Source organism: Bison bison, unplaced genomic scaffold (assembly GCF_000754665.1).
Source record: "Bison bison bison isolate TAMUID 2011002044 unplaced genomic scaffold, Bison_UMD1.0 scf7180017864304, whole genome shotgun sequence".
Taxonomy (NCBI): Eukaryota; Metazoa; Chordata; class Mammalia; order Artiodactyla; family Bovidae; genus Bison; species Bison bison.
Window position 1 is genome coordinate 13414780 of NW_011494876.1, and position 11484 is coordinate 13426263.

General features: G+C 49.3%; 1 protein-coding gene across 2 annotated transcripts in view; it reads left to right on the top strand.

Annotated features, from left to right (window-relative positions):
• LOC104997121 (transmembrane protein 110) overlaps nt 1-11484 on the top strand; it is a 51229-nt gene that overhangs the window by 29449 nt on the left and 10296 nt on the right. For both annotated transcript variants that reach the window (XR_826300.1, XM_010851700.1), the window contains exons 2-4: nt 6074-6122; nt 7932-8027; nt 11323-11444. Coding sequence is in view for 1 of the 2 variants with exons in the window: in XM_010851700.1 (XP_010850002.1) it covers nt 6074-6122; nt 7932-8027; nt 11323-11444 (267 nt within the window). In the remaining variant the exon portion in view is untranslated. The remainder of the gene's footprint in view (nt 1-6073; nt 6123-7931; nt 8028-11322; nt 11445-11484) is intronic.

Sequence of the window (11484 nt, forward strand, 5' to 3'; positions counted from 1 at the left end):
GGGGAATGCCACCTCCTGGGAACCATGTCTGCAGAAGCCCAGGTTGCCCCATTGTCGTTCAGCCTTGAACCCTGCTTTCTCTTCCTCTGGCAGTCAGGAGCCTCTTACTGCCCCTTACATGCCTCTCACTCTCCTTCACTCAGGCTGTGCCCGGCTTGGACCACACATCTCTCTTAAATTGTGTGGTTTAATTTCAAAATGGTTGTACTTTTTACTACTCGGTTTCTAAGTAGAGCTATAGCTGCTCTGTGGAAATTATTTCCCTTCCAATTCTTGTGGTTTGACTTTTAGTGCCACCTCATATGTCTTCCTGTGACATGAAATGCCCTGTATAGAATCCTAGCTCTCTTCCTGCACCCGGTGAGTCCTTGGAGCATCAGCTGGGCAAGGCTCCAAGGAGGGTGGGGAAAGGGGGTGCCTAGTCCGTGTCTTCTAGGTGCTGACTCAGAAAGCTGTGTGCGAAACCACATGATAGCATTACATGAGCAGTGATGAGGCTGCCTGTGTGAACAGGCAGAATCCCCTCACCCCTGCCGCCTTCCAGTTGTGTGGCACCAAAAGCATGAGACTTTAAAGCGTGACCACTGTGCCCTGGTCCTCTCAGGGGAGGGTGTGAGCTGAAGCGCACAGCAGGTGGGCAGAGAGGTGGGCAGGTGGGAGTCTTGCCAGCCCCACTTGAGCATGCCTGGGAGCCCATGTGCCCTCATGAGTGCCCCCTGCAGCCATGCTGGGGCTGCCTTCCAGTGACCACACTGTCAAAGCAAAAAGTTTCATAATACACAGTGCAGGCAGGGCTGTGGGGAAATGGGCACTTGTATGAGTTGCTGTAGCCTCTCTGGAGGGCAGTGTGACAGAGTCAGTTGTACATAAGCTTTGACGCAACAAGTTCACCCCTAGGAGTGAACCCACACAGGCAGAGACAGCGCATGGCTTGGACATTCGCTGCAGTGGTGCTTGTAGAATAGACTCAGAGATGACACAGCCACGCCAGGGGATACCACATCACTTCTAATCTAAGAGATGGAGCCACGTGTACAGTAGGTGAAGCTCCAGGGTGCTTTTCAATGAGCGCAGTGAGGATCTGACTCTATGAAGTCTGAGACCATCTGTCTCTCTCTTTAAAGAGACATCTGTCCATCTTCTACTCAACCTAGCACGTCTTTGGAAGAACCCACAGGACCCAGGTGATAGGGGTTGGCCCTGAGAAGGGAAATGGAGTGGGATTTCAGATGGAAGGGAGTGTTTTGAAATCTGAATTTTTTTTAAGAAGTAAGGGGAATTCCACTCTTTCACTGCCAAGGCCCCAGGTTCAATCCCTGATTGGGGAACTAAGATCCAGCAAGCCATGCAGCATGGCCAAAAAAAGAAAGAGAAAAAGTTTAAAAATGGCTTTGTTAGTTTTCTAGGAATGCCGTAACAAATAATCACAAACTTCTTGGCTTAACATAACAGAAACTTATTGTCTCACAGTCCTAGAAGCCCAAAGTCCAGAATCAGTGTGTTGGCAGGACCACAACCCCCTCTAGGGGAGAATCCTTGCCTCTTCCACTTGTGGTGGCTTCCGAAGTTTCCAGGCTCCTGTCTTCACAAGACCATCTTCTCCTCTGTCATAAGAGTACTTGTAATCAGATTTAGGGCCCCCTGCATAATCTAGGATTATCTCTTCTCAAGATCTTTAACTTAATTATGGTTGCAAAGACCCTTTTTCCAAGTAAGGTCACATTCACAGATATTGAGGATCAACCTGGATCATAGCAGCCCCCCTTCAACTTTTTCCTTTTACGTAAAGTCACATGACTGGTAGCAGCGACAGGACTCACAGCCCATCTCTCTGGCTCTTGGCCCCTACTGCTTTTCTGGAGATGGGGCCCCATGCCTGTCTTCAGGATATGTGTGCTTAAAGGCAAGACAGCCTGCTTGGGAGCCCGTGAGGGCTCTGTGTCCTGATGGCCCCTTGTCTGTCAGCGCTCTCCACATCCTCACTCTCTTCTTTGTCGCACGAAGGTCTCTGTTAGGTGCTGCTCTGTCAACCTTGGGTTCCAACTCCAGTGTCACTTCTTATCAGGGGCTTGACCTACCCTTCAGGTTTGCCTGCTTCCCCTCCACTAGCCCTCCAGCCTCAGGGGATATTGGTGGATATGCTGGAAAGGATGAATTGCATGCTGCTTTGGCCTCTTGCTCCCTCTGAGTTTTCTCCATCCTGCAGGAGCACTAGGAATTGAGAAAAGATGGATTGTCCCAGGGCTGTCCCTGAGAAACTCTGTGGAGCTTCTGAGGGGGCAGCTGCCAGACCCCTGTGGGAGGCAGGTCTGTGTCCATGAGACTGGTTACCTTTCTCACCGTCCATCAGGGACTCAGAGGCAGTTCTTTGTCTCTTCCCTGTAGAGAAATGTGTCTCCCCAGTTTTCCATTTCTCACCACCCCCAAACCGAAACCAGAAGTGCAGTGGAACCATGTAAGTTCCCAGCTCTGGAGTCATCCTGGACTGTTTTCTTCCTCTCATGCCACCCCCACCCCCCACCCTGTCGGCTCAGTGTTGAAGATAAACAGCCAGGAGCCCACCGCCTCTCGTCCTTTCCTGCTACCAGCAGGCCATGCCACCACTGCCTCATCCTGGGTTCTCATAATGGTCTTTGCCTGCTCTCCCTGCTCAGCACAGCACAGCAGGGGCTGAGCCTGTTGAACTGTGGGCCACAGCCGTGCTGCCCTGCTCCTGCCCGCTGGTCACTGTGGGCAGAGGGGAGCCTTCACCCTGGGAGACCTGACCTCGTGTCCTGTACTTCCTGCAGTCCCTGGCCTCAGCCCTCTGCCTGATGGCTCTTTCGCAGACACGGGTGATTCTCAGAGAGCGATGCTCACCTGCTGGGCCTCCTCAGCCGCACCTGCACACCCGCTTCAGAGGCCCTTTGCCTCTTTCCTGCTCTCTATTGTTGCTATCTGACATGCTGTGTGTTTACTCCTCTATCCCCACTAGAGTGTAAGGAAGATGGAAATTTTTATTTATTTCATCTCCTGCCAAACGGGCCCTCTCACATGGCAGGCCCCTCAATAAAACAGGGATGGGTGAACGGGTTCTTCTGTTCTTGTCCAAATTAGATCTGCAGTAGCTTTCTTAATGTTTCTTCATTTACTTAAATATATCAGAGTCTAAAATACATGTATTTTAGACTCTGATATATTCTAGGGAAATGGGGTGGAGAGGGAGAGAGAGAAAGCAGGAGAATCTGAATGCACTGTACGTCCCGCCGAGGGCGCTCCTGGGTGAGACTGTTCCTAGGCAGGGATGGCCTGCGTATACTCTTCCTCTCCCTTTATTGTCACAGAACCTAGCTATGAGTCGCATCACTTTTCCCCATTTTGCTGCATTAATACAAGTCTGTGATAGGGTTGTCTTTTTTTTTTTTTTAAATGAAAGCAGTATGAACATGGAAGAGTGTTAAGCCATTCAGAATGATATAAAAAGTCTACTCCCTGATCCATAATTCCTTTCATCAAAGGGAGCCCTTGTTAACAGTCACTTAACATTAACCCTAGGGGAAAAAAGCAACCCATGTGTTATATCAGCATAAATGTATATTTTTAAAACATGGATCTAAACAGAATCATGGTAGGCATACTCTTCTGTTATTTGTTAATATAATTTGTTATTCTTTCCATATTAATCCATGTAGACATACCTTGTTTCTAGCAACTGCCTGGTTTTGTGTCGTACTGTGATGTATATACTCGACCCCTTATTGATGGTGTTGGCTTCTTCCTGGGTTTTTGTTACGGCAGTATTTCAGTGAAGACCTATGCATCTTGGCACATGCTGCAGTAAGACTTGTACAGCACGTACCTGGCCAAGCACTGCAGGTTAAGGGACTGTGGGCATCAACAGTTTTGGTAGTTAATGCCAGATTGCCATCTGAATGCAAGCACTGGTTCATTCTTCTAGAGTGTGTTTTCCTCCCAACTTTTTATTTCAGAAAATGTTAGACTCATGGAAAACGTCTAACGATTTCATGAGTACCGAAGTGTCCTTCCTCTAGGTTTACCAGTTACTGTGTTGCCCTATGTGTTGGTGTTCTAAGACTGCCAGAACAAACTACCACAGAATGGGCGCATTAAACAACAAACATTTTTTCTTCACAGTTCTGGAGGGTGAAAGTTCAGGCCAAGATGTTGGCCAGCTTCGTTTCTCCTGAGGCCTCTCTCCTTGGCTTGAAGGTGGCCGTCTTCTCACCGTGTCCTCTCACGGTCACCTGTCAGTCTGTGCGTGTCCATATCTCCTTTCCTTCTAAGGATACCAGACATGGTGGATTAGGGCCCACCCATGTGACCTCGTCTTACCTTTATTATCTCTTTTAAGGTCCCATCTGCAAATAGTCACATTCTGGGGTTCTGGAGGTTAGGACTTCTTCACAAGAATTGGGCATGTGAGAGGAGGAATACAGTTTGGCCCATAACATGGTATTTGCTTCTCTTTATTTTTTTTTTTTCTCTTTATTTTTTATATATCATATTAATAGAATTACAAATACTTACTATAGAATCATCACTTACATTTGTTTTATTTATCATATATAATTATAATGTAGGGCTTCCACATGATAAATTATACCATTTATAATGTATCTATTATATATAATTAATATACATAACATAATTCCCCCCTAAACCACTTGAAGGTAAATTGCACCCATTCTGGTACTTCAGCATATGTCTCCCAAGAATGAGGGTGTTCTCTTTTGTTGTTTTAACATCCCTTATTTTATGCTATTAGGGACCGATTCCCCTGAGGAGCCAAGCAAATGAGCAGGAGGTACCCCAGCCCTGCCTATGGGCCTTCCCTCTAGACAGCTTGTCCTGGCCCAGCTCCATCCACCTCTCTTTCCTGAGCCCCCAGCCCTTCAGTGAGCCGGGAGGTTGCTCACAGAACCTCTGGGCCTCCCTCAAACTCCAGATTTTGTGGCCTTGTTGATGTTTTAGATCTGAGATGTGTCAGTGGGGTGACAGAGCTCCTCACAATTTCACTTGCTTTTTGGTCTATCAAAATGTCTTTAAAAACACCAGAAGTTTCTTTTATGTGGATAGGTAATCCTTGCTTTGCAGACTGGGGGCTGGCTGTATTTATTTAGAGAAGTAGGGCTTATTGATTCGGCACCGGTTTCTCCCTCGCTGCCTCCTTCCTCTTCGTGCATCCTCATTGCAGTTTGGGACTCTGCCAGAAGTCGATTCTTGCCTGCTACCATCGTGTCTATTTCTTCCTCAGTACTGTGTATAGGAAAACCCCACACACATGGCACTTGCATTGTTTGTTTTAGTAGAGTCATTGTGGAAATAGTCTGCCTGAGGCTTCAGCGGAGGACAGGACACTTAGAACATTTTTGCTTCCGTCTGTATAAGCGGTTGTGTTTGCAGACCCGCCTGAGGTCAAGATGTCAGTCTGGGGAGCCCTTTGTCATCCATCGTGGTCAGGCTGTTGGTGAATGAGCACACCACCCCCACTGTCCTGGGCTGGGAGGGCCCCTGCCTATTGCCTGGGGCTTTGCTTTGTCCATCCTGCCCTCGGAAACCCACCATCTACACCATTCAGAGGTGGTTTTCCACCTCTGTGTCTTTCTGTGTCTATGCCTCTGTTTAGCTCTCTCCCTTAGGTTTTCCTTTCCTCAGAACTCATTCCAAGCTCCATGGCCTGGCACTGAGGACCCTCCCCTCTCTAGCTCCTGCTCAGCCTGTCTTCCTGGTTACCTGCTGTATTAAAGTGTTAATCACTCAGTCGTGACTCCTTTTGATCCCACGGACTATAGTCTGTCAGGCTTCTCTGTCCGTGGAATTCTCCAGGCAAGAATACTGGAGTAGGTTGCCATTCCCTTCTCCACTGGATATTCCTGACCCAGGGTTCGAACCCATGTCTGCTGCATTGCAGGCAGATTCTTTACCATCTGAGCCACCAGGGAAGCCTGAGCAAGTACCCTGACTCAGTGGTGTGAACACTGAGTGTGCTGAGGATCCCCAGCTTATTAAATGCACTTTGCTTCCTTATCACTGTGGCAAGCTACTGATTATCTGCTCTTTTTTTTCCCTTTAGTCAAACGCTTCAGAGAACCAAAGCATGAAAGACGACCATGGAGGATATGGTGGGTATTTAAATATTAACTCATTCCTAGAATACTTTTGACTATTTTGAGTTTTTTTGAGGGAGGGGGCGTGGAATGTGACCAGTTATACGTAGCATAAAGTGTTGAAATCCATTAGTCCGGTTTATCGTCATGAGTTGTGTATAATATGATAGTACTTTTGTTTCTCCAGGTAAGTGTTGAGCCCACCATAGGGTTAGTGACAGCCAGATGGTGGTGCTTCTGTCATCACTCTGCTGTCCAGTTTTAGGAAATGGAAGATGACACAGATGTGTCCGTCCACACTGCAGGCTTTGTTAGTTACTTCTTCCTGTCGACGGACTATGTTAAATCCTTGAATTCTCTATGTGTAAGCAAAAAAGTAATCTAAACGTGGAGATGAGTCAAATGTACAGTGTACATACTCCTCGCATCAAAACTATAGTCTTTCTTAGTCCTAGGATGACTTTGTGGCAGCAGTTTTTCCTTCTAAATATGCTGGTGAGATACTCAGACATAGCCTCCAAAGACAAAACTCCAAAAAAACTAAATTCCTCACAAGGCAACAGGCAGCTCCTCAGGACAACATGATGCCCTCAAGAAGCTGTCGTTCTTGCACCTATCCTAACCATAGCAACTTTCCTTCCGAAGGAAACTTGTGAGAAATCTCTATGGTGAAGGCCCTTTAATAACATTTTAGCCGTACTCTTGATTGATCTTCAATACATTGTTTCTGAATGTTGATAATCTTCTCTCAAGTCTTGAGTATTTATCTTGGGCAGGGGGCCTGGGGGAACCTGGAGCTGAGTTTTCCACATGGTCCCCTTTGGCAGCTCCTACTTTACCATGATTTTAGGAAATGGTTTTCAAGCCTCAGTAGCAGGGTTGGTCTGGATAATCTCTAAGGTCCATTCCAGCCTTGAGTCCCATGCCCATCATCCCATCAGTGGCCTGCCCAGTTCTGAAGGCCCAGCCTGGAAGGCCAAGAGAAGCGGCCGCAATCCAGAGGTCCCTCAGCCATGGACTGCAAGTGGTCTCCAAGTGCTCATGGTTGAAGAGAGACTGAGGGCCCATGTTGTCTCCACCATGCTCCTGCCATGTGTCCCAGAGACTACAGAACTTGTTTTTTCTTTTCTAAAACTCCTCTCCTCTAGCCCGGGATTGGCAAGTTATAGCCCACAGCCTCAACCTGGCCACTGTCTGTCTCCACAAGTAAAATGTCAGTGGGGTGCTAGTGACCCTGGCTGCCCTTGCGCTGCAGCAGCAGAGTGCGTAGTCATGCAGAGTACGATGACTCTCACAGCCTAAAATATCTATCCTCAGACCCTTCACAGGAACACATGTCCACCTGGGTCCCACCCATTGTTTAAGCTGCAGCATCTGAAGGTGGCTCAGGGTTCTGGCAGCAGTGCGGATTCATCCAAGTCTTGTTAAGCTCACATGTCATTGAGTTTGTGCATGAAATCAGTTGGGGGCTCTTTAAAGTAGAAGCACCTTGGACCTCATCCAAAGCTGTGATCGAGCATTTTGTTTTGAAGTAACAAAAATGAAAAGATAGAGACACATATTTTAAATGTGTTTTGTGTGTTTAAATCTGTTATCAGTCAGCGGCCTTTCAGGGCTGCACTGATACTGGTGGTTTTGAAAGACAGCTGAAAGGCCAAGCCCTAGTTAGTACTAGTGCTCCCAGAGGAGGGGACTAGTCATTGGAAGGAAGGTTGGGGTCTCCCCAGCAGCTTTGTTTGTCTTATTTCAGACTTAACGTTTCCCCCAAATTGGATATTACCCTCATGTCAGAGTGATAACAAGTGCTGATTCTGTTTTGTACAGGTTTTTAGACACTTCCAAACAAGCCATAGGAATGCTGTTCATCCATTTTGCAAATGTATACCTAGCAGATCTCAACGAAGAGGACCCTTGTTCACTGTAAGTGGACTGTATTTGAGTATGAACATCGCCTGGCCCTCCATGCCTTTCCGTCTGCTGCCGGTCATGTTCCCTCTGGCTTGGGGAGAGGGCAACTCTCCTTCATCCCCTGTTCCCCTCTGAGAGATCGTTGTGTGCATGCTGGGTGTTAGGGTTTTGCCCAGTGATGGTGGCCCTGTGCACTGGCTTTTTGCTTATCAACCTAAGTTCTGTCCCTTGGCCTTCTAGTGCCCTCATGTCTCCCAATTTCCAAGCAGCCCTTGCACAGCAGCTTGGAAGGAGTGACTGTGCTGAGACATGACACACAGGGGCTTCTCTGTCATGTCAGCCACTCGGGGTCAGAGCCATTGTTGACCACCATTGACCTCACTGACCTGAAGACCATGAGTGGTTCTGCCTCGTCAGTGCAGTCAATGTGCCTTCCACACAACCCCCAGAGTCGTCTGCCTGAAGCCCCAGTTGGGCCACGTCACCTGACCTCTTTGCTAACAACACTCAAACAGTGCTATGGAATGGAAAAGGTCGCTCCCCTGCCTTATCCTGGCTCCATCTGCTGCCTTTCTTGCTCAGACTTGGTGCGCCAGCCATGCTGGTCTGCTCCTGATGGTCCTCAAGCCCACCAGCTGTCTCCTTCCTCTGTGCCTTTGCTTGCACTGCCCTCTGCCTGGAATGCCCCCCAGCCCTGCCCTGCCGTGCTTCTGAGGAAGAGCAGGCTGGAGGGCTGGTGAGTCCCTTGCCAAAAGATTTAGCATATATTTAAGACCATCTTGACTAGAAGATTCCTTTAAGCTTCTCTTGTTTGGTGACAGTATGCAATTCTGAGATTTAGTCCAAGTCCAGGCTCAGAAGGAAGTTGTAAAGTCTTCCCTCCCCAGGGTTTTTCCTGAAGACCTGTATAGGTTCTCATCTGTTTGGGTGTAGTCCCAAAGCAGGGGACTGGAAGGGGGATCATCTGTAGGGGAGTTAGTTAGGAAAAGGCCTGGTCCTTCCAGTCCCCGAGCCCAGCAGCAAGCTTGTGTCATCCTCTGGTAAACCATCTTGGTTGGCTGAGATACATTGAGAGCCAGCTGCTCACCCTGGAGGCCTTGGGGTGAGGAACCCTATCTCCTGATCCCACTGTGGTCATTGTGGGTCGTTGACAAACTGAATCACAGCCAGGATGGAGAAGGGGATGTTAGCTGCTGACAAATCTCAGGTGCTCAGCCAGAGGAGGAGAGGCCCAAAATGGAGTTAGGTGTTGTGGAAAGAGCCCTTGGCTGGGAAGCCACACTGTCGAAAGGTAGCTCAGCTTCTCTGTTTCTTCATCCAGATCCCCAGGATCAGTGCGAAGGTTTCATGAGGTGATGGGTACAGGCACCATTGTAAGCCACTGGGGCACTTATCAATCAGAGGATATTGTCGTTAGAGCTTAGGAAAGATGTGGAGCTCCAGCAGTTGCTCGAGGAGCTGTTGGGGAGAGACTGGGCAGGCAGAGCAGGAGAGCACGCACCTGGCCTGTGGAAGAGTGAGTGCCAGAGTGGGATCTGTTCCAGCCCTGCCATTCTTGCTTTGCCCTGTGACTCTTCATAGATGGGGGAAGAGTTGGGCTGGACCTTGGCCATCTTGGGTTTTTGCATATCTACAAGGGAAACCAGTCAGTTCAGGGAGAGGAGAACTTAAAAACAAAGGAGGACGAGGCTCCCGATAGCAACAAGGGTTCCCTGTGCTGGGGGTACTGTTCTGGGTGGGAGTTTGGTCCTTGTGATATCTCAGGGGCTAGGATTCTAACAGACATCTGTGTAACACCTACTATGTGGCAGACTCTGTTCACCTATATTGACTCATTGGATCCTCATAACAGCCCTGCAATATGGATATTTTGATTATCCTCAGTTTACAGTTAGAGAATTGAAGCAGAGAGATTTTTATAACTTAATCGAGTTCACACAGCTCAAGGGTGATGGAGTGGGAATTTGAACCCAGCCAGTCTGGTCTGAGGTCCACAGGATACCCTGTTGGCTGCCAGTCTCGCCTGTGTTGAGGGGAGGGTCTAGAGCTTCCTGTCTGTGTTCCCAAGGTCTGGTACACAGTAGGCTGGAATCAGTGTTGGTGAGGGAATGAATGAAATAATACATACATCTGTGTCAAGTACTCTTAATATTTTCAGGATGGGTCCCAGATGTCAGAACCGCTTGAAACCAGTGTGGTCTAAGCATGAGGGCAGCGTTAGCCTAGGGCCAGAGCTCAGTGTGACCTTGGACAAACTGCTTGGGAAGCAGTCAATATGCCGTCTCTAGTCTCTGGTCTGAGAGTGACCCCTTGTGATTTTAAAGAGGAAAGGCAGGCAGGAGGAAAAGGCCGTTGTCTCCTCCCTCTGGTTTTCCCGCCGCCCCAGGGCACTGGTTCCAATGTGCTCCCTTGGGTTTCAGAGTACTGCACGTGTTATTGAGGCCAGGCCTTGGGGCAGGGGCGTGGGGCTGCCTAAGTATCTCAAGCCTCTCAACTTGGAAATGCCCCAGTTAGTCTGTAGTATCTGCAGCTTCTCTGGGGGTTTCCAAGCTATGTGGCATCCAGGAGGGCACCTGACGCCATGACTGCTTGTCTCCTGCTCTGTCTAGAGAGCTGGGGCCTGTGTTCGGGGCCCTCAGGGGAGGGCTAGTGGGCAAGGGGCCAAGTGAGGGAAGAGGTGTGTGTCGGACAGATAGAAGCAGAGCCCACAAGAACAAGAGGTCAGGGTGGGCGTGGTCTTCTGACCTCCTCTGCTTCCTGCATCATCTTGCCCTTTCCGTAGGTGTTCGCTAGGGCTTGCCTCCGTGGCAGGCCCTGAAGCATAGGGATGAGCGAGGGCACATGGCCTTGACCTTTCTGGTCTGAGAAACCCTAGAGGCCATTTCCTACCCTGCTCTGTGCAGCAGCTCTGTCTCAGGGCCTTGGGAGGGCTGGGCCTTCACTGAGTGAGCAGTCATGGAACAAACTATTTTTATCAATTAAGTTCTATTTTCCTACCAGCCTCGTGGCTGCTCCCAGTCACTCTCTCCCAGTCTGTTTGGCAGGAATACTTGAGGTCTTTTGAGTCTCTTATCACTCTCCCACCTTCCTTGAGCAGGGCACTGTCCTAGGGTGGGAGGCCTTCCTGGGCTCCCTGAAGTGACCCCTACAGCCTCCCCCGCATGGAGGCTCCCCCTCCCAGAGCAGGGCCAGACAAGCCCGGGTCCCCAGCCTTGACCTTGACCCAGGAAGCACATGAGGCCTGGCTCCCTGGTGGCTGCTCCCCAGGTGGTGCTTCCTAATGGTGCGCCGTGTCCTCTCCTCACAGGTACCTCATCAACTTCCTCCTGGATGCCACCGTGGGCATGCTCCTCATCTACGTGGGTGTGCGCGCCGTCAGCGTCCTGGTGGAATGGCAGCAGTGGGAGTCCCTGCGTTTTGGCGAATACGGTAATGTAGCACGGACACCGGACGGGGGTGTAGAGGGGTC